The 22,270-nt window shown below is 53.2% G+C and overlaps 2 protein-coding genes across 3 annotated transcripts; both read right to left on the bottom strand.

The window, feature by feature from the left end:
- Window positions 1-93: 93 nt before the first annotated feature.
- On the bottom strand, window positions 94-3,002 carry MADCAM1 (mucosal vascular addressin cell adhesion molecule 1). The gene is made up of 5 exons (XM_032993265.2): window positions 2,862-3,002; window positions 2,011-2,277; window positions 1,581-1,895; window positions 603-1,232; window positions 94-428 (listed from the first exon to the last, which is right to left on the bottom strand). The coding sequence occupies exons 1-5, from the start codon at window positions 2,923-2,925 to the stop codon at window positions 304-306; spliced, it is 1,401 nt and encodes a 466-aa protein (XP_032849156.2). The 5' UTR covers window positions 2,926-3,002; the 3' UTR covers window positions 94-303.
- A 3,991-nt stretch (window positions 3,003-6,993) lies between these two features.
- LOC104364628 (hippocampus abundant transcript 1 protein) lies at window positions 6,994-20,732 on the bottom strand. 2 transcript variants are annotated; one of them, XM_032993272.2, is made up of 12 exons: window positions 20,464-20,732; window positions 17,999-18,094; window positions 16,695-16,757; window positions 15,430-15,557; window positions 14,867-14,981; window positions 14,099-14,317; window positions 13,272-13,385; window positions 12,734-12,805; window positions 12,204-12,316; window positions 11,967-12,064; window positions 11,251-11,417; window positions 6,994-11,162 (listed from the first exon to the last, which is right to left on the bottom strand). In XM_032993272.2, the coding sequence occupies exons 1-12, from the start codon at window positions 20,545-20,547 to the stop codon at window positions 10,953-10,955; spliced, it is 1,479 nt and encodes a 492-aa protein (XP_032849163.2). In that variant the 5' UTR covers window positions 20,548-20,732; the 3' UTR covers window positions 6,994-10,952. The 2 variants fall into 2 exon arrangements, with proteins under 2 accessions (XP_032849163.2, XP_042650309.1); XM_042794375.1 differs by having other exon boundaries at window positions 17,999-18,109; window positions 20,464-20,704.
- Between the last annotated feature and the right edge of the window lie 1,538 nt (window positions 20,733-22,270).

Here is a 22,270-nt window from a genome sequence, read left to right as displayed (position 1 = left end):
CCCGGGACCGGCCCCGTCGCCCTCCCGCCCCCGCCGTGGTGTGTCCGCGGGCGGCCCCGCACCGCGCCCCGCAGCGGCTCCCCGCAGCTCCCCTTAGCCCCTCAGCATCCCAGGCAGTGCCTCCAGCACGGGTGAGGCTTTGCTCGGGGGTCTCTGGGTGCCGAGGCGGGGGCTGCTCCCCTCTCCCACACTCCGCCGGGGGCTCCCTCGGCTGCTCCTTGTCCCGGGGCCGGGAGAGGCCGACGGTGGGAAGGGCAACAGCGGGGACTGGTCCGGAGGGTCCGTGCTAGGGTCTGCCCGCTCCTAGGGCAGCTCGTACTGAGAGCTGAATCGTTTCCACAGGCGACGAGACACGACGCCAGTCACGACCAGTCCCAACAGCGAGACCGTCGACCCCATGGCGATGGCAGGCCCCGTGCCGAACGAATCTGCAAAGACATGAGAAGGACCTGTGATGGCAGGCAGACCCTGCCCACACCAGCAAATGCCAAGGGGCGAGAAAAACACCCCCCGGCACTGAGCACGGCCCTAACGTGACTCACTGCGCCCCCAGCCCAAGCAATAGGGGGTACAGGAGAGGGGGGCTGCCAACCACCACTCACCGTCCGAGACCGTCAGCTGCAGACTGACCACCTGGGAGTGATGGCCGAGGAGGGTGCACTGGTAGTGGCCCTGGTGCTGGGGCTCGGCGCGGTCCAGCCGCAGCGTGGAGCTGCTGCCCGCTGCCTCCTCCCGGTACTGTGAGAGGGCCACGGGGGTCCGCAGCCAGCTGACGGTGGCATTCCCGGGGCAGCGCGCGCAGCACTCGATGCGCAGGGCCCTGCCCCGCGTCCCCTTGGGAGGCAGCGACCAGATCTGCAGGCTGCAGGCGGGCACTGTCCCCTTCGCAGACTGGGAAGAGCCCCAGCCGAGGCCGTCCGCGGCTGTCCCCCGCGCCTCTGCTGCGGGGCTCATGGTGCCAGAGCCACGGAGTGTGCCAGTGGCCGGCTGTGCTGTGGAGCTGCCTGTGATGAGGTCCCGGGGGGCCAGGCTGTCTGTGGAGGGGTGTTCTGTGGCAGCAGCCAGCTCTGGAACAGTCTCAGCATCAGGCTCCCGCGACGTGGTGGAATTGTGTGTGGGGACACTTGGCCCTGGGGTCAGCGCTGCGGTGGTCACAGGCCCAGCTGGGCTGGGGGTCCCCATCCAGGGGCTCGCTGGGGAGCTGGCCACGGCCACCGGCTGCTCCGACACAGCTGTGAACATGATGGGTCATGGAGCCGTAGCTCAGAGCAGGGACATGTTATCCCCACGGGGTGACAGCCTCCTCCTTCCATGCCACCCAACAGCCCCATCGTCCTCCATCCCACAAACACAGCCATCCCAGGCAGGGAGAGGCAGCGAGCAGGAGCAAACTGGCACCCCCAGCACAGCAATGGGGACAGGGACAGGAATGGGGACGGGAGATTTACAGAGCGGTGCAGAAGTGGGGGCTGGTCCCGTTCCAGCAAAGCTATTTCTAGCAGCGCAGGGCAATGGGGGTTAGCTCCAGCAGACGGGGCAGTGTGTAAGCCCAGGCCCCGAGCTCCCACCCCGGCACTCACCCCCAGCGCTCACGGCCACAGATGCCACCCGGGTGAAGGTCTCCTGCTTGATTCTCAGCGTCACCTCACACTTGAACTCCACCCCTTCTCCCACATCCTCCCCGGCCACCAGCAGCGTGGACACGATGTCGAACAGCTCCTCGTCGGTCTCTGTGGCATCGAAGTCTGCGTCCTGCAGCGCTTGGTCCCCCCGGTACCAGGTGAGCACTAGCCCCGTGAGTGGGTACACTTGCCCAGCCGAGCAGCGCAGGCTGGCTGGCTGCCCCGGCACCAGGGCACGGGGGGACACCTCCAGCTGCAGCGTGTCTGGGAGGGCTGTGAGAGGGATTGCAGCGTCAAGTGATTTTTGTCACCCAGGAGGGAACGGGCTGCCTTGGGCATCCAGGACTTTGCCAGGGAGGCGGTGAGGGACGGATTGGGGGAGGCTTACCATAGACTTTCAGGTCGACACTGTGCTGGTAGTGCTTCCCATGGCAGGTCCCCTGGCAGATCTTGGTGCCCGCCATGGCGACCACGGCGCTGCTGATGTGCAGGATGCTGTGGGTGGGGAAGGAGGTGATGCTCTCCAGGTTGGTGTCCAGCCCCTTCCACTGCACCGTGCCCTCCGCGCAGGCCAGGGAGCAGTTCAGCTCCACCGAGCCCCCGTACCACACCACTGGTGCCTGCGGCATCACCTCCAGCTTGTCAGCGGGTCGCCCTGGGCGGAGGAAGAGGGAAAGCACCGGGTTTAGGAAAGGGGAGAGTCACCAGAACCTGATTGTTTACAAGGCAAACAGGACACTGGTTCCCCCATTTGCTGGGAAGTGGATGGTCACGCTGAAGCTCCATCACCATGGTGGGGCGGGGGGGGCACTGCTCATTAGCGACAGCTTGTTAGTGTCACTAACGTCCCGGGGTGCTGGGAATTGGGAATGCCGCGAAGCTGACCTGCCCATGGCAATTGCCAGCCAGGGCCTGCCCCATCACAGCTGCAGCCGCTTGACCCACCTCAGTTCACCACTGAGATTTTCCAGCCATTTATTGGGGAAATGAACCCAAACGCCCCTTCCCCCCAGTTCTTATCCTCCACCAGCATTGCTGCTGTTGTGGCAGCGGGACCATGGGCGCAGGCTGGGACAGGGAGCACGTGGGACACAGCAGCTGCCGGGGCTTGGCGATGGGGACACCCTGGGACCGCGGTGCCACACGGTGCCACGCGGCAAAGCAAAGAGACCCATGGGCAGGGCCGGCAGCACAGGGGGTTAGGGGATCAGGACGGCTCCCAGCCCCCACAGCACTCACCGCTGCAGCCCCACAGCAAGCCGAGGAGGAGGAGGAGGAGGAGGAGGAGAGGAGCCAGCTTCATCACCCGCAGAGCCAGCAGTGGGGCAGGGCAGCAGCAAGGGCTGGTTTTCCTTCCTTCCCTCCTTCCAGGGAGCAAACGCCGCCAGCCGGGGCTGTCTCCTTCTGGCCGCCAGCCCTGTCCTCAGCTCTTCTTAAGGTCTGTAGGAACCGCCCCCACAAGCACCAGCCCCGGGGGCTCCACAACTTTCCAGCCTGAGGGGTATTTCCAGAGGGAGGATTCTGATTTTTTTTCCCCAAGTTCAGCTCTTGCACAACACCCAGCTCTGAAGCCAAGGGCTGTGCTGGCAGAACCAAACCCAGGAAAGCCCTTGAGCTGAAGGGTCCCTGCATAGCTGCAGGGGCCCCCATCGCTCCCCCCCCCCCCAGCCTTGCACAGGCACCTGCACCCCAAGACGTGGCCGAGATCCAGTTCCTTCTCTGGTTCTCACCAGGCTCCACCGCTGCCCCCTTGGAGCCCCCGGCAAACCGGCCCTTTTCACACCCCATGCACCAACAACTGAAATGACCCGTCGTGGGGCTGGCTGGGGATGTCTGTTTATGGGAGAGGCCATCTCAGACCCCGTGCCCCGAAACATGGGGTTTGGAGAGGTGCATCCCCAGGGCAGAGGGAGGGGGTGTCCAGCCCCTGGCTCAGGTGCTGCTCAGCAGGGCTGCAAGCAGCATTTATTCCCAGAACAGGGTGTTTTCAAGGATGCAAGTAGGCGCTCCTGGGAGGGTTGGTTTTATGGTATAGATGGAGAAAGTGTTACCACATAGAAGATGTTGATTACCCCATGTTGTCTAGCCCCAAGGCCCTGGCACGATGTCAGTGCCTGTCCTGTCTCATGGCAGGTCTGGCATTGCGTCCTCACTCCTGCCCAGCTCCCCAGGAAGAAATGGGCCTGGTTCTGCCCCATCCCATCCCGCTGGGCTGCGGCCGAGGCCAGGGAAGGTGCCAAAGGGCTGAGGGAGGGAACGTGGCCAGCCCTGCACCTCCTGTTGCAGAAGGTGGAAAGTCAGCGCAGGACCCGACAATTTCCCATCTCAGAACTCTCGGGAGAGGCAGATCCGGGCACTGGGTGGGTCGTGCATCCTTTCAGGAGGCCGGGTAATTATTCATCTGATGGTCCAGGAGGCCTCCCAGCAAGGGAAGTGCTCTGTAAACAGCTGCCATCAAATATGCACATTCAGCTGAAGAGGGGTGATTAATGGCTCTGGGGTTTTTGTTCCTTCCATCCTGTGTTAACAGAGCCACTTCCCGGAGTTTCCAGCGGCCGCCGGAGCCCCAGGACCAGCCCTGGCATGGGACAAGCCGCAGCCATGCACCGGCCAGGCTCTTCCCAGCAGCGAGCCTGGGACACCCAAGGCCACGCACGTGGTGCCGGAGTTTCACCTCCCACTCCCACATCCCGGATCCGCAGCGCCTTCTCAACGCATGAGGCCACCTCACCAGTCCCTCACCAGTTTCTCACCAGTATCTCACTGTTCCCTCTGGGGGTGACAGGCGAGTGGAGGCCCTGGGAGGTGATGGTCGGGGCTGCACACCCACGGTGGTTTGCAGACAGGGTACGCACCAAGCGATGAGTTACTTCATCAGGAGAAGGAATGCTTCCTAATGTCACCAAGTAAGAGTTTAAAGAAGGGAAATACCATCCTCGCAGACCACACTTGCTGCTACACCATTTTGGGGCAGGAGGGGCAAAATGCAGACAGTTAAAAAAATTAATTATCCAAGCCCTGGAAGCCACCCTTGGCCAGGGTCTGGTGCAGCTTTCTGCCAGGGCTCCTGCAATGATGGACCAACAGCTATGGGTCCAGGGTGGGATCAGTCCCAGTGTTTCAGTGCCCATCAGCTGTGCCGGCTGCCACGTCCCCCAGCACGGGGGGCTGCGGGGCTGCGCAGCCTCCGCCCGCGACCTGGGGACAAAGCGGCCACGGCCGTCAGGGACCGGACTGATGTTGCCACGAGAGGTGGCTCTCTGTGAGCTCTTGGCATCACACCCCAAGCTCCAGGTGTCCCTCGATATGATGCTTCAGGTGAGAAAAAAAAAACCCATAAATCAGCATCCGAGCCAGAGTCGACCAATTATGTAGTGGACCTTCCTTTTAAAAAGAAGTTTTCCTGGACTCGTCATCAGAAGATTAATAACTACCCGAAAGTCCAGCGCCTCGTGATGCATTTCCTCGGGTTTGGGGCTTGCTGAGCTCTTGACGCCATGAGTGCCCGTGAGCTGCCCCAGCCTCCGCTGCGTGGGCAGACGGGCAACACGGATTGCAGCGGAAATCGGAGTTATGGGAACCTGATAAACCTCCAACTCCACAGGGGCAGCTCTAACAGCATGGTCATCAAGCCAGGGAGAGGTCAGGGGACTCCTCCAAGCTCAGAGCAATGTGGCAGCAGGTCCCCAGGGCAGCTCTCGCAGGTTTGGCCCTGAGCTCCCCCTCACCCCCCGTGCAGTGACCCACCACCATTCCCCCTCCACCCCCTGCTCAGGGTCTCTCCTTTTAATAGTCTCAGAGGCCCCTTTCCCCCACCCTGGAGCCACGCACAGGCAGCTCCCCTGCCCCAAACACAGCAAGGGTGCAGACACAGGGCAGAGAGCATAAACTTAGGCACTGGGACTGTTTTCCACCCAACAGGAAACCTTTTGGGTCAGAGCAAGGGGAATGGCGGTTTTCAAGAATCAGAAGCCCGAACAGTTTTCCTGGAAGCCAATTGTGCTTCCTCCTGAGGGGCAGGAGCTGGGGGCTCTTGCTGGGCAATACTTGGTCCAGATGCATTTCTCAGGAAACAGAACAGTTCGTCGGGAAAAGGCAAAGCGCAGAGGGACGAGCTCTGGCCCCCAGCACAGGATAACCCCTCAGCAGCACCGGAGCCCCTCGGGCCGGGGTGTAGCCCTGGGTTGTCATCACTGGCACTTGCTGACGCCTGATATCAGAAATGACAGGGCTGGAGTAGGTGCTAATGAGGACAACTGGAAGGTTGAGGCTTTCTTCGGTGCAAAACACCGGAACATTCTCCCTGGGAGGCTCGTCCTGCAGACCGGCTCTGCCCTTCGCCCCATCGCAGCAATGCCAGGCTGCACGTACAACCCAGGTGACCCCCTCGCACGGAGGAGAGGCTGGACAACAACATGCTGTACTGAAATACCTTCCCTTTTTCTCCATAGAGATGCAAAATGGGACAAGGGTTCTTTCTCCAATGAAGATGAAAAAAATGAGAATGAACTCAAGTCCACAGGAAATAAATACAAAAGGCAACATAATATTGTGTAATAGATGGCTTGTGTTTCCAGCTCGTTACAGGATATCAGCCATCAAACACCAAATCCCATCCAAGATTGGACTTGGATGTGTTTATACTACTTGTGATTATATTGTTCATTTAGTACCATCCTCAAACACCAAAATAAGTGTTTAAATGAGTAAGATAAGATCTAAATTAAGCCTGGCTGGAAATGAAGACAATACAATCTGGGCTGCTAAAAAAAACAGCCCCGGGATGAGGCTCCAGTGGGGCAGCGCTGGTGGGGGGAGGCGGGAGCCCAGGATGGGGCGCAGGGACCGGGTCCCCCCTGCCCGGGCTGGGGGCAGGCAGCCCCAGCCCCTCGCCCAGGCCTGCAGCGAGTCACTGGCCCACGACACACAGCCGACTGCTCGCTACTCCGGAGCGTTTTGCTGCTGCCTCCTCAGCCCGATATTGTCAAAGATATCACAAAGTGCCCAAAAACCACTTCCTCCTGCACCAGCCCCCAGCCCCTGCGACCCGCTGCAGTGCCCGGCCTGGGAGAAGCTCGAGCTCTTCAGGTATGCATTAAAATGATATTTTAACATTCCAGTGGAAACCTGGATAGCTGTTTTACCATCAAGGGTGAAGGTGAATTGGTTCCAAGCAGTTTTTGTTCTAGAATAGTTTTAACTCTACAAGCTGTGCCCATTGGGGACAGGAGGTCGATTTACGAGGCCCAATGCCTCGTCTCTTGTAACAACCTCTTCAGTACAAGGGTCGAAACGTGGTGGGCAGAAGCACGGGACAGGCTTGGAAAGCTCTTGTAACACAGGCACAAGAAAAGAATTGAGGACAGAGAACTTCAACACAACAGGAAAGCAGCAGTTTAATAAATAATCCATCGGAGGGAGAGATTAGCCAGTTCTAAACACAACCTGAACTGAAATAAATACATTTCACTGTTAGCCTAAAAAAAAAAGATACAGAAATGTACGCAATAGTAAACTCTTGAGAGTGCAGAGGTACTGCCATTCTTCAGTGAATGTGGGCTTGCCACATGCCCGCACTTTTTAAAAGATAATCAAAGTTGTTAGCAGCCATTCAAGTGCAGAGAAAATAATAAAAATCAGTGAGGTAAAAAGTTACTATTTTACAAAAGTAATGGCAAAAGAGAAAGGAATGGTTTAACGCAGGTTTTTTAATGCAACAAGATCAGTTTAAACTCACTTGAACTGCTGCCATTAATACTGGAACTGCAGAAGAAGGGCAATTAAGCCAATTTTGCCTTATGTTTGGGGCATTGCTGTTACCAACCTGAATTAGAAGTCACTGCAGACAAATTTTGGGAATACTGATGTTAAACAGCCAGGCTTAGGCACTACACAGCAGATCAAGGGGATTTTAAGAAAAGGCTCTTTTAAAAAAGTTGCATTTTCAGATAAAGTAAAAAAAATTGGCAAAACTAGCTGAATGCTCCATCCAGATTTTCCAGTCTCCACATGGGACGCTGCAGAATTACCAGCCCTTCAGAATGAGACATTCTTCATTCAGGTCCGGTAATTTCAGCTCCGTCACCACTTGGCCCAAGTCCTCCTCTGTCACTTGAAGGCAGAACGGTGGGTGGGTCACATCCCTACGCTGATGGGGGGACAGTCACCTGGTGCTGAGGCCCCCACCGCACCAGGTGAGAGGAACCCCAAAACCGTGGAAGGGAACATCCCTGCCTGCTCCAGGAGCCAGCGGCACCTCTGGGGCGGGCGGCAGCCCTGGGGTGCCGGGGCAGGTCCGTGTGCCGCGGGCACCCGTGCTCGGGGCAGCCCCGCACCGGCACAGCGAGGGACCAACGTGCCGGTCACCTTCGCGCTGGTAACGGTGCCGCAGCGTGCCCGGTGCCGAGCCCTCCTGGCAGCCAAGAAGCCCCTTTCGCACAGCCAGGCTGCGGCTGGGACCTGCGGCATCGCCCGGCCCCGAGCTCAGGGGCTGCCGCCGTCACCAGCACGCTCCAGGTCCAGTACTCACGAGCCCGGGGACGTCGGCATCCCTGGAAACGCGGGTGTCACGTCGGGACGGACGGGACCGAGGGGGGAAGCTCACCTAGACAGCTCTGTCTGAAGGGAAGGAGAGGCTGAGACGCCGCAGGCAGCAGCAGCGGCAAGAGGGAACAGGACTAGAAACACATCGGTTTCAATAAGCTATTCAATAAAGGAAAGGACTTTTAAAAATATATCTCTATAATACTTTATATCATATAAATTATGCTCATCTTTTTTGTAATGCTCTGCTATATTCTACCCGTGAAGCTCCAAGTGCCCCAGTGTGAATGAGGTGATTCAGTGTTTCGTTTCACTTCATTCCTGTCTGAGGGACAAACCTACTTCAGTTCATTTTAATACAGTGTAAATAAATGAAATGCCAGATGTACTTTGTAAAGCTCCAGTCTAATAAAGGCATTTTTGTGAGCAATACAGAGTTGGGATTGCTGCCTGGAAGTTTAAGTGACTAAATTTCCTTCAGGAAAGAAGCTTGCTGTGCACGCACAGTACAAACCATCCAATAATGTTTGGGAATTTGGAGCCCGTATCACCACAAGCAGCTTGGGAAAACTGGAATCATTGCAGGTCCCTGAGACTTTCTGCTAGCTCTGTTCTTCAGTCCTGCAATTAGATCCATATCGGCAAACCTTCCATGTCCGAGGTGGCTGCCCTCTGCATGGACAACAATTACTCTTACAGTTCTGATCACAGGATCTGGGTACTAGGCTAGATTAATGCAAAACAAACTGAATTATTTAATTTAAACATCCACCTCCAATAACTAACTGGTCCAGAAAATTGGTAAACAGACATTATATTATTAGTTCAGCCCAGTCTAGGCAGGCAGTGGTTTCAAGCTGTTAATATCTGACAGGCGTTCAAGAGACCTACACAAAATTGCAGCTCTCGATCTGTGCAAAGCCATTATTAACCAGCCCTGACGCTGACAAGCGCATGGAGAGGTCAGACGCTGCAGAGAGCCTGGAGCTCACATCCCCTCATGCTGCTGGAGCGGGGCGAGCAGCGGACAGACAGTGCTCTGCCCGGCTGGGGGTCAGGGACTGAGCTCCCCAGGGCCGTCCAGGTGATGTTTTCCACTAAACCCAGGGGCAAACGGCATTTGCAATCACCACTGCACCAGCACAGAATCAGCCACCGTCACCTGTCTGCAAAGACCCAAGACATTATGTGACAGCACTCCCTCCCTTTTGGCCTTTCTCCCCCAGGTTACCTGTCCCAAACCTACAGAGAAGGGATCCCAGCCAGAGGACAACGGCTGCCACACATACCCTGCCCTGAGACAGGACTGTTTCTGGCCGCTGTATCCTCAATTCCCTTAACAACTAATTTCTTAAGTGTTCCCAGTTTGGTCGTTACTTCCCCAGTGATTGCTCAAAGCCATTACTTCTGATCTCACTCAGATGAGAACAATTGTTTCCTGCCCTCTGCCATACCTCTACATATCTATAAACAACCAAGCATTCCCTATAAGTTTGTCTTAGCTGCTTCCACAACACTCAAGTTCAAGTATCTGCTGCTCTTTTAAACAGAGCTGAACCCTGCAGCAGAGCTTGAAATTCCAATTTTCAACAAAATGAAAGCCTTCACAATAGGCTCAGAAATGCTACATGGAATCCAAACCTGTAAGTTCAAATCATTTGCAATCATCACCATCAGGATCTTTTGGACTGAGGGGAAAAAAAAAAAAAAACAAGCTACAGTCATTATCTTGGTTTTAATATCAGATGGCAAGAGCCTGGGGAAAAAATCAACATGCTTTATAAAAGTGCTTAAGATAAACAGCTATTTCTTTCACCTTTCTCTCAGGAAACTACATTTTATCAAAGTGCTTAGCAGAGTTTAGCTGTTTCTCCAACCTCCCAGAGAACTGAATTTTCTAAACAACCCCTACAATTCCAGAAGATTTCTGAAAAATCCTTCTACCGACTACCTATGGAGGTAGCAACAGACAAATGTTACATTAGTGTAACAAAAAAAGAAAAAAACAAAAACAGAAATACAAATGTTGTTGACCATCTAAGCCTTTGTAACTCACATAGTTGCCCTTCTCTCCTCTGCCCATTCTCCCTTGTGTCAGTTGCAACTTTACTTCTTAATTTTTCATGTCTTCATCAGAACATTAGGTCAGTAGATTTTGGGGGGCTGGCAGTGTCCAAGTTTCACTTGGGCCAGAATGGGCAGATTGGTCAGATCCCCAGGCAGCGAGGATCTGCTCACAGTGGGCTACACTGCCTGCTCTTCACACACACGCTTTGTACTCGGCGTATCAGCACAGCACGGGCTGCACAAGCCTCCCCCGGGCCGCCGCCAGCCAACCCAGCCGCGACGGGATCCGCGAGTACCACTGTGTAAGGGGATGGGGGCAGGTAACAGATGCCTCGTTTTACTCTGGCTGGCAACTCAGTTAGTTCATGTTAGAACAAAGACAATGCTAACTCCTTAATTTTTTACTGGCGAGTTGAGTATTTGGCAGGTAACACCATGAAGTTCAGTATTCATGTACAGGGGCAGGTTTGCTTTAAAGAACTATCCCTTCATGTGGAGCAGTTCAGTATCTCCCCTTTCCATCAGCACCAGATGACACAATTCTCTTTTTGCACCAGCTGGACATATTTGGCTTGAAGGGAAACCATGTCCCTTCTCCTTAGCGGTACAGTCCGTTACCTCATTTCTTCTCTCCCCCCACCCTCTCTCCCTGAACTCCCACTGGCTAAGTCCATCCTTGATCTGGAGTTGAGACGCAAGCCAGGTCCTTCTCTCCCAACCTCATACGCTGCTGTCCTCAAGCAGGGGCTCCTTGCCGTCCGATCCGCCGGCCTGCGGGCCATGGGTGTGGGTCTGGGCTCCGTTACTGTGCTTCTTGTGGCTGCTTGACCTCAATGCAAGGTTGTGCTCTGGAATGAACAAGGCCACCAGGAGCGACAGCAGGACAGAACAAGCCCCAAACAGGAACGGAGGCCCTGGGATAATGCTGCTCTGTAGGGGGAGACAGAGGGAGGGTTAATGCTCAAGTGCAAGGGTGTAAGCAGCCCAGCAAACGGAATGATAAAGCTGAACAGGTTACCTCGTCTGTAGGGTTGGCCATGTTGGGTTTGGAGGCCTTACCCAAAGTTTCCACCTCAGCCATTTCATTCAACTCCACGTGGAAGAGATAGAAGACAAAGCCATAGAGCGCTGGCCCCAGGCCATTACACAGACCTCGAATTCCAGTTATCATCCCCTGCACCACACCTGGGGACAGAGTGGGAGAAAGGAAAATATGCCTTCAGCTTTCTGGATGCTTACATATTTAAAGAGAGGACCAAACATTCAGATCTGGGTTGCCACACACTCTACAGATGAAGTGGTTAGCTGGTGATTAGCTTCACTCAGTATCAGGTTTTACAAAAATCAGTCATTCTGTACTTGCTTTTTTGGTGAATAAAACAAGCACGGACACATCAAGCAACCATTTCCAACTGAACTGGAATTTAAGGCAGCCAAGTCTGAGGACTCGGGGTCAAACAGTGAAGCAGACAAATGATTAAGCAGCAGCCTCCCCTCTATCTCAGACAGGCGGCACTGAACACCTGTGTGCATCATTTAAGAATTCCCTCCCAAAGCATCACGTATGATCAAAGGCTAGAGTGTCAATACTAGTAAGAATAAAGCGACACTCCGCAGTTGGCACCGATGTTGCCGCCCACCCCTCCACCACCAACACTGAGAACGTGAACGTGCGTCAGCTCAAGCGCCCGCTGGGACGAACTCGCCTGTCAGACAGAGCCCTGAGCAGCTCACCTTGTTGGTCGGGGTCCGCGTTCCGGGACACCATGGCACTGATGGCGGGGAAGGTGATGCTAGACATGGCGGCCACAGCTCCTGCTGCCCACATCATCCTCGGAGAGAAAGAGGCCGCAGTCAGGAGGCAGGCTGCCGAGGGCCAGCCGCAGACCCGCACAGCGGCAGGGCAGCATCTGCCTCTGAGGGGGGACAGGGAGCTGCCACCGAGGGAGACAGACGCGGGAAAACTCTTACCAAGGCTGCGATCCGAAGCCGTACCAGGCAAGCTGCAGGATCTGAAAGCCCAGTCCCAACAGGATGGTGTTTTTATTTCCTATCGAACGCATGAGAATTCCCAACACTACTGTCTGGAAAGAAAAACATGCTTTCAAAGTAAGTGCGAAGAAGGATGACAACACTGGAAGACAAGAGAACAGGAATCCAAGGGAACTCGTGCTGCTGTGAGACTGGCCACCATGCACATGCACTCCCTCCACACTCGTAATGTTGTTAGAAACCAGCACGTCCCTGTGCATGGCAATCAGAACACAAGCTGCAGAGTTTTAGAGAACAACATGGGGCCACCCCACAGTTTACCTCCGTTTGTTACTCAACAAACAGCTACATTCCAAAGATCAGAAAGAGGGACTACAGGTAGCTGTGCATGGGTCCGACGGTGTCTGTGTGGCCACAGGGATTCTGACAACTCACCAGCCCTGATTATCAGAAATTTTGGGCATTCTTGTAATGAGACAGCTAGACTCAAGACAGAAGTTGCTTCTCACCTGAGCCAGTATAGAGAGAATTCCAACTACACCAATAAAGGCTGCGACAGTCTCAGAGGAAAAACCAATGACCTGTGAAAAGACCAAAGAGGGACTTTTCAGGAAAGAGATTCGTACCATACGAGAAAAGCCACTCCATCAGTGCTGCTGATGTTTACTGACATTGCCTATCAGGTGCTTAAGCATTAATCAGCCATACCTTCCACCTCCTCCCTGCTGCCACAGGAATAAAAATGGAAGATTTTCCTCTGGCTGAAGAAAAAGCTTTAAATCACTGTGCTCACCTTAAATGTGACACAGACAGGATGGACAAGCAGACCACCAGCAAGAAGCCAAGCAAGGGTCCTGGTGGTGCCTACAGAGTGGCTGACAGGCTCCTGCATTTTTTAGGAAAGCTGGAACAAGTCACTATTTCTTATAGCTTCAACTTTACAAAGCTATTGGCCAAGATTAGATTTCTCAGGACATGCAACTAAGATAGTATTTGTAGTCTGGGATTTCCTGCATTCAGAGTTTTCCCTCATCACAAGAGACTGACCTGTCGCAGGTACAGGAAAAAGCTGGAGTACTGGCCGGCTTCAGGAAGATAGGAGAGAAAGACAGTGATACAGATGAGCAGCACTGTAGAATCCTGACCCACTTTCCGCAAGGACTGTAGGGAAGGGCGGTGAGGAATGAAAAAAGTTAAAAAGGCGTTAATATAATTAAATATTCTCCAGGTGTAGAGACAGCAAAACCAAGTGCTTAAGTCACCATCTTATATCCAAGAGGTGAATGGTTGAATGAAACCAGAACAGCATTTCAGAGGAAAATGCAAACACTGCCACAACACTCCAGACCAGGTATGTAATTGCATCAACTTACACCAAAGAACAAGGAATTTCTACCTTTCAGTTTCTCAGATTTATAGTCAAGTGCTTTTGATCAGAATTGTTTTTGCCTCAGACAACCAAAATAATCTTCCTAGCAAGCAAAGGCAACGTGAAACTGTGCGAAGCTCATCATTAGCAAAGGTCCTGAGAAGCCAGGAACACAAAAGACTTCTCCTGACACAGTACAATTGCTAAGTGATGGAATTTGTATTCAAACAACTGGCACATTTCCACCAAAAAACGCTGTTGCTTCAGGACACCTGGAGCTGCTTTTAGATGGTTTGTAACTATATGAAATTGGTTAGAAGCTGCTAGACAGCTTTAGATATGTGCAGCCTGCCATCATTTGGATGCTGTACCTTCAACGGGGTTAATCCAACCCTTACATCCTTCACCTTTTGTGAAATGCATCTTCCTTTTGTGATAAATTAGCAGAACTAAAGCAAATACAAGCATTACCAGCATGCGGAAAAACAGCAGCAAGATTACTTACAGCGAATGGGTCTGCTTGCTCCCAAGAGATCGGAGCTCCCCAAGAGACCGGGCGCATCTCTTCCGGCAGAGACTCTGGCACGGCCAGCAGGATGAAACCAATATCCAGCAAAGCAACACCAGAAGCTAGCACAACCACCAACGTATCACCATAGGCTTGGGAAAGGTACGCGCCAATCGCTGGGCTTGTGACCAGACTAGCAGCAAACGTGGCCGACACCTGGAAGCATAAAACATTAATACAGTCTCTTCTTCCTACAGCCTATTTTCTCCTCCAGAGTAACCCAAAGGTACTAGTTTTGCCATCTTTGATGGAGATATTCCAGGTGAACAGGGACTCCTGTAGACAGAAGAAGGACATATTCTCTTGGTGCAATCTAGGCTAATTTCTAGAAAAGGGATATTAAAGCTATCCTAACAATTCATATACAATACTTTCAGTAGCCCTACAGAAAGGGCCTGATCACAGGCTACTTGTATACATGCCAGCAACACAGTCTGACGCCTTCCCTGGTGCAAAGCAGCTCACAGAGCAGGCTGGTTTAAAGGCTAAGTGACAACACAGCCAGTATTCAGATCGCCTTCTCCCTCGGTGCTAAATCACACACAGAACAGGGAGACTGTATTATTAGTGAAGCGCATATCATCTTTACACTGATACCACCTGCAGGCTTGTCAATAAGTCTCCCACCCTAATTTTATTCCTCTCCTACCTTGCAAAGCCCCAAGTACTCCTTTCAAGAGACACGCCAGTTATTCAGCTCCTTACCAAGCCATACGCCGTGCTGCGTTCATGCTCCTGTGTGATATCCGCCACATAGGCAAAAATCACAGAAAAGGTGACAGCAAAGACTCCAGACATGGAAATGACAGCAAAATACCACCTGAAACAGGCGTTGCCAAAGGCAGAGTTAGAAAGCAACCACAGAGTAGTCCACAACTGCTGAATTAGAACCTCTCCCTTCTTCCTTCACTCCATCCTACTTCATTGCACCAGAAAATGCTCAGGAGCACCGAGCTTCAGTCTGGTGGCCCATGGAGTTTTATAATCATTTTCTCCAAGCAGAAACGAACCAGCAACATGCACTAATAGTGACAATGCACCTATGAGGAGAAGAGACACCAAGAGAGGAAAGACAGACTCTCTCTTCCCAACACCAAACCCTCTGGTAGAACCAGACAAGTGAATTAGTCTCTAGGCTGAGCATCCTTCTCCACCAGATGGACTCTTCCATCTTATCCTCAAATGCAACACCCACAAATCCCCCATCGTTCAGTCTTACACTCACTCGTCTCCTCAGAATCCCTTGGTTATAACAAGAGTAAACTCACCATGGACTGATCTTCATAAGGGGAATTGGTGCACACGTGAAGAAGACAGTGAGGAGGAGGAAGGATTTCCTGCCCCAGACATCAGAGAGAGCACCAATCAGTGGGGCACTTAGAAAAGAAAGCAGACCCTAAGACAGACAGACAGGATGAGAGAGAAATCCCTCAAATTCTGATTGTCAATAGCAACAGCTTTTGACAACATCATCTAAAGATAAAAAGATGATGAGACAATTCATTTCTAATTTCTACAAGCAGGCAATATTGCCAAAACAAAACAGTTTGTTAAACTGCTCACATCCTTTTAGGGAGGGAAAAAAAAAAAAATTCCTCGATCAGTAGGCACTGCTAGACACTCCAATTACTTCCCGTTCTCTGCCACTGCTCAGCCTGCAGCTGTGGCCTTCCCAGGCACGTCTGTGCAGCAGGAGTTGCCCTGCCAGTACCTAAAAAGATGTTGGCACAGCTCCATGCCATTAACATCTGCTGCAGTTCTAGGGAAAGCTTTCTCTTTTTGATGGAGACAAGGCAGACCCGACGAGATGCCAAGGCCATTAAGCACAAATAAAATTGTTCAATGCCTTTGAACATCTTTCAAACCCGAGACAAGAAGGGAAGAGCCCTTAAGTGTATACGGGAAGTATATGGCTTCAACTCACACTGAAGTAAACCTCTCTGGGGCCATTTTCTGAGATCCTCTTGCCAGAGCCAGGGCCTAACAATCTGTTTTGCCACATTCTGAGTCAGAACACATGGCTACTGCTTGTTTGGTACAGTTGCCTCCAATTTTGCTCTGGGAATGCTGGTCTAGTCCAAACTCACTGCACCCAGTTATCATGCGACAGCATACTCTCCACTTTCTGTCTGGTGAGAGCCCACTAAGGCCTATTTAGTTTCAATTTCTATTACCTACAAGTTCAGATATCATTGATTTTTTTATTTTGTTATGCTCCTGGATACAGGGCTGATCTCATGCTGATTAGAATATTTTCAGCTGAAACACACAGCTGTTGTAGCCCCAGACCCACACGGACAAGCAGCACATTGTTAATACTGCTCAGTGAAATCAACCACATAGGCCACCCCATGTCTATGTTCTGCCAGTTCTTCATTTTGCATTAGGTTTGCCAGTAGCACCCCAAACTGAAATATGAACATTTATCTGTCAAATACTGGTTGACATCAGCAAATGACACAGATTACAATGGCTTGCCACTTCTTGCACTGATTGCAGACTCACATGAAAGACTGGAAGGAATATTCCTTACCTTGACTCCATGAATCAGGCCATTCATCAAGAATGTATGCTGAGGAAAAGTCTGGTGTAACACCTAGGAAAAAACAAAAACAAAACAAACGAACAAACAAAAAAATAAACCCAGAGCTACCAACTTTGCAAAATTTCCATAAGCACCTGACAGCTGGATGCCTGGAAGAACACAAAACAGGGAAAATGGGAAATACACCACTGACAATGCCACTGCTGTATCTATGTGAGGAGCTCTACGTCCCCTCTCCAACGTGGACAGACACTTTCTTTAATACTTCCCAGGTCTATAAATTATTCCAGCATGCTTGGGCAAGGGTAAGATGATCTGAAACACACCATCCCTGCACCATCCGATTTCCCTCCATTTTTACTTCATGTGACCACACAACTTTTCTGCTGTTCTCTCCCCCTTTTTGTACTGTCTACATACTCGATTTGCATTTTATACTACTAAGCTAATACTGTATTTCTAAATGCCTTTGTATAAACAAAGACTCCTTTTGCATAGTTAGCTAGATATCAGAGATAAGGTCAAAAACATGCACATCACATTAGACTTCAATGTGAGCTGACATACAACCACCAGAAATTTATCTTAAAAGGTGGTAATTCTTCCTGAAATTCCCAAATCAGAAGTTTACAGCTCCTTAAATAAAGGCAAATATCCAAGATGAGATCTTAAGGTTCTTTAATAAAGCTATCTCTCTGCACTTTACTGTGAAGTTGCCTTTGCTAATCATAACTCAGTCAAGTCCTGAACAAGTTACTGATGGGCTCCCCTAGAACAAGCATGACTTGGTGTAGCAAGGAATTGCTAGGAAATTGTCTCTGTGCTTTGACACCCCAGACAATAATGGTGGTAGTTCAACAAAAGTCTCTATCCCTAAATAAGTCAGAGTAGGGTAAAAGGTGTGGTCTTTGGATAAAAAGTCAAAGCTTTGCCCAACTTTCTTTCATTAAGTTCCCAAGTGCACTTGTTTTTTAAAATACCTAAGAGATAAAAGAGTAAACTACCAGCAAATTCTAGTAATTTCTGGTTAGGTCCTTCACTCCTGCCTTCTTGAAATCCTCCAAAAGCTTTCGGAAATCTAACTCATGCTTTGCTCCAAGTTAAGCTACAATAACTAATAAAATAATTGCCTGACTCCACAAAAAAATTACTATAGCTCCAGCTTTTTCAGGTACAAACCGTTACATCTTGGTTTCTACTTTCAATACTCCAAAGGCCTATGTCAAGATCTCTACCCTCACCAACCCAAGGTGAGGGTAGAGCCCATATTATTCCCAGCGAGACTTACTCACCGTTAGCATCGGCGTGGTCAGCAGCCCCCAGGCAAAGAACTCCAGGAAAATAACCACCACGGCGTGGTACACACTGGGCTCTCCAATCCCCTGTCGCTGCAAAACAGAGCTCTGTACGTAAAAAAAACCACTTATCCTGACCTGCGATAGATTTGCATCGCGTGGTTGGACGCTGGAACATCAACTCTGTCCTAAGCCACTCCCAAGGCAATTCAGTGCTGTCTAGTGCAGACGAGCTCACACTGCACCGTCTCTCCGTCCGGGGTCTACCAACACATGCCTCTCCTACAAAGCTGTTTGTTTTTTGTCCAAGATGGAATTTTTTTGTCCAAGAACTAATATCTTTGATACCATTATGCTTCCTCTAAACATGACCAAACTTATCATCCTTTCAATCCTCGCCTTAAGGACTTGGAAATGAAACACCTCAGTTCACTGCATATTTTGACAGCAGTACATGCAACACCCCAGAGAAGTCTCGAGGAGTTTGGGAAGGCAGTTTTACTCCTCAGCACCAACTCCATCTACCCAGCATGGCGGGAAAGGCACTGTCCTTAGATCAGCTGTTAAAAAACCCCACACCTCAAGGCCTTGGCTCATCTTTCTTCCCGTAAAGATTTCTCATGGCACCTTCAGGGCAGCATTTGTTCTGTCACTTTTCCAAGTGCCAAGCCTCAGCTGCTAGCCCAGGAGGGTTTTCCTGCCATGCAGGACACACCTGCAAAGCCACAAGCTCACAAGGAAAACAAATCACAAGGAATGGGAGGGAAGCACACAAGCTTCAGCCTACCTAGATCAGGGAACCACACATGTCAAACATTTAGTAGCACACTGTGCTGTTCCACAGGAACCCGTCTTATGTTAGCAAAGCACATGATCTGAACTCACCAAGAAGTGTAGTCTAGCCCTGATGCATTATTAATAAAACCACCCAAAATGTCTGCAATCCCAGCAATTTATACAGTTTCCAGTAGCTTGATGACTATCCAGAAGTTAAAAGAACTTCCATCAGCTGCACAAATCTCCCATCCAAAGGGATATTGGATTTGGTATGGGAAACCTCAAATCCACAGGCATTTCTTCTAGGCTTAGAGAATGGACTTGTGTATTAATCTCCTCCCAGCTGACTAACATTTCTACACTGTGCTGCTGAGATATGAATCATTTAATGAACCAGACCAAAGATGTATCTGTATCAGTATCCTGCCTCCAGCATCCATGACTGACAGATTCTCAGGTACAGGAATTTGAGAAACTTGGCATGCAGAGAGCAATCTTTTACTCAGTAACATCCTCCGAGGTTCTGACAGAATAATACTGCATTTCAGGTAACTAATACAGCTGTACGTTATTTGAAATATGAGAGAAGGCAGCAAGAGACATTATTCTGCTGAAGCGTTGTTTATGCTCACAGACTCTATTAAAACTGTCTCCTGCAGACAGGCTAAGTCTGCTTAAAAAACAAATCAACAGCATCAACACGAGAGGCACTCTACCCCAGGGGGACACAGTCATTAAAAGAACTCTGTTTTATTGCACACAAATGAGATAATGTTTTGCAGCACAGGGAGAAGCCCCAGGGCAGCACAAAGCCAGTAATTAAGACTACAGCTGTCATTACCCACCTTGCTCCAGAGCAGCCCTCTCCTCTTCCTTTCATCATCCCTCTTTTACCCACTCAAGCAGTTAAACATTTCCACCACATGACTGCAACAAAATTAACAGCTAATCTCTCTTGATGGAGTAGGTCCAGATCTAACCTGTGCCCAGCTTCACATCACTCCTTCCACTTATCAACCACTTCATTGTGCTAGAGTCCTCAAACAATTTAGAATAAGTCATCTCCTTCGGAGTACCCGGTCACCCTGCTGAACCACTCCTCTAGAGGATGCACGGCTGCTACCGCAAAATATAGAGATGCTACAGGAAAAAGGTAAAAAGATGCAAAGAGATAGCAGGAGCTCGCAGGACAGGTGAGCGCCTTGTGAGCAGGGCTACCTCCAGAGAGAAGGCCCAGAGGGAAAGGGGCTCGCAACCATCTTTAGCTCAGGTTCACCCACTTCAAAGCTGCCTTTGCAGAGGCGTGACGCTGCTGCCTGCGCTGCCCGGAGCCTCTGCAGCGCTGTCCCGGTCCCGCGGCACAGAACCCCGCTCAAGAACGGCACATACCCGGCACGGATTTGGCCCGTCGTGCCCGAGGCGGACGCGAAACGGCAGCGCCGGCACCAGCGAACGGACGTGGCCGGTGACACGGGGCGGAGGGCAGCCCCGCACCCCGAGGGGGGCACGGCCGCACTCTCCCACGCCCCGGGAGGCCCCGGCGCCGCGCTCAGCGGCCGAGCCGCGCGGGGCCCCGCTCCCGGGGCGAGAACCCGGCACCCCCGCCCACCCGGGGCCCGGCCCCGCTCCCCGCCCGGCTCCCGGCGCCGCTCAGCCCCCGACAGCCCCCAACGCCCCGCGCTCACGCCGGCCCCGTCCCGGATGACGATCTTCTTGGCCAGCAGGACGCTGCGGTTGAGCCGCTTCTTCTTCTTCTTCTCGCCGGTCATGGCGCCGCCGGGCCGCTGCCGTTCGCCGGCCTCCGCATCTGCCCCATCCTCCCTGCGCCGGGCCGCGCCGCGCCGAGCCCGGGCCCGGTCCCGGTCCCGCACCGGGCGGGGAGCGCCGGGCCCGGGGCTGGGGGCGAGGGCGGCGGCCCGGCTGGCGGCGGCGGAGGGCGGCCCGCCCGCAGGCCCCGCCCCTCCCCGCCCTCGTCGCCCGGACAACGGCGCTGACGGACACACCCGGAGCCCAGCTCCTCCCGCCCCATTGGCTGCCCCGCCTCTGCGCTGTCGGCCGAGATGCCCTTTGATTGGCTGCGGGGCAGGGAGGGGCGGGGCGGAGGCGCGAGTGAGCGGCTCGGGGCGGCCGCTTCCGCCGGGCCGGGAGGGCGGAGCCAATGACGTCACGGCACCTGCCGAGGGTGGCGCAAGGAACGATGGGACGCGGTGGGCGGAGCTGCTCCCCGCCGGGGCGGGGCGCGGGGGATGACGGGACGTGCCGGTTACCCCCGTCGCCCCCGCCGGGGCGGAGCGGCCGCTGCCCCATCCCCGCGTTAACGCCAGCCGGTGGCTGGCGGAGCTGCAGGCGAGCCCGAGGGACGGGGCACCCGCGAGGGTCCCGGTCGCTGCCCCGGTGACCGAACAGCGGGGACTGTCCGGTGCCGCTGCAGGACCGAACCGGCCGCAGCGAGTCCCCGCGGCGGGTCCCGGTCCTTCTCGCTCAGCACCAGCGGGGTCCGGGCGTCTGGCAGCGGTGACTCGCGCGGCACCGGGGCTGCTGAGGGCTTGTGCGGGCATTGGCACAGCCCCTGCTCGGTGGCTGTGGGGGCTCTGCCCTCGGCGCCGGCGTCTGGCACGGCTTTAGCTGGGGTGCTTGGAGCCCAGCACCTTCCTGGGACACGCCAGGCTGGGGAGGTGGGGGGCTGGAGGGGCTCGGGGCTGCAGCGGGAGAGCAGCACCCACCTCGGCCCCGTGGGTGTGCCCGCATGTGTTCTCCTCTCCTAATTAATCCTTCACGGGTTGGAGAGCACTTGATGTTGATCCCCCTAATACAGTGCCAGAGGTGTAAGGGGATTAATTAGGCACAGTGTAGAAAAGTTATGCAAATCGGGTGCCTCTGGGGAGTGGCAGGGTGGGGGGCCAGCCCTTCCTTCTCATCCCCTCCTCACTCGAGTTGGCTGTCCCTCAGTCTGTAGGTTTGTAGGGCCACCAAGTAGTGTGTGCCCTCAGCGGTGACAGGGAGAGCCTGGAGGGATCTTGTGGTGGGGCAGGATGCTGCCCCGCAGGGTGATGAGATGCTGCAAGGCTCCCCCTGCCCACAGAGGAGGCTGCGATCCAGCCTTTATTCACGGAGGCTTTCCTTTAAGTAATGATTAAAAGCAGCTGGGGGAAAGCCCTCGACGTGAAGCTCTCTCCAGAGCCTGAGGCCAGCAGCAAATGAGATGAAAATAATCCCCTGGCCTCCAGGGACTTGTGCAGGAGAGGAGAGCAGCTCCATCTCTCCAGGGCAAACACGCTGCTGTGGTGGGTGTGGGGCCGGGGGGGCTGCTGCTCTGCACCCAGCTTTGCTCCGTCCCCATGCCATGGGGTGCCCGCGGTCCCCGTAGTGCTCTGCACATGGCATGGGGTAAGATGCCCCTGACCTCCACGGGGACCTGGTGCCTTCCCTCAAGCTGACCCCAGGAATGTGCACCCAGAGCACCCACACCAGGCAGGGACACGAATCCTCCCC

The sequence above is a fragment of the Tyto alba genome, unplaced genomic scaffold, assembly GCF_018691265.1.
Source record: "Tyto alba isolate M040663 unplaced genomic scaffold, T.alba_DEE_v4.0 Super-Scaffold_20000042, whole genome shotgun sequence".
In the NCBI taxonomy this organism is placed as follows: domain Eukaryota; kingdom Metazoa; phylum Chordata; class Aves; order Strigiformes; family Tytonidae; genus Tyto; species Tyto alba.
This window is presented reverse-complemented; position numbering and strand designations above follow the sequence as displayed.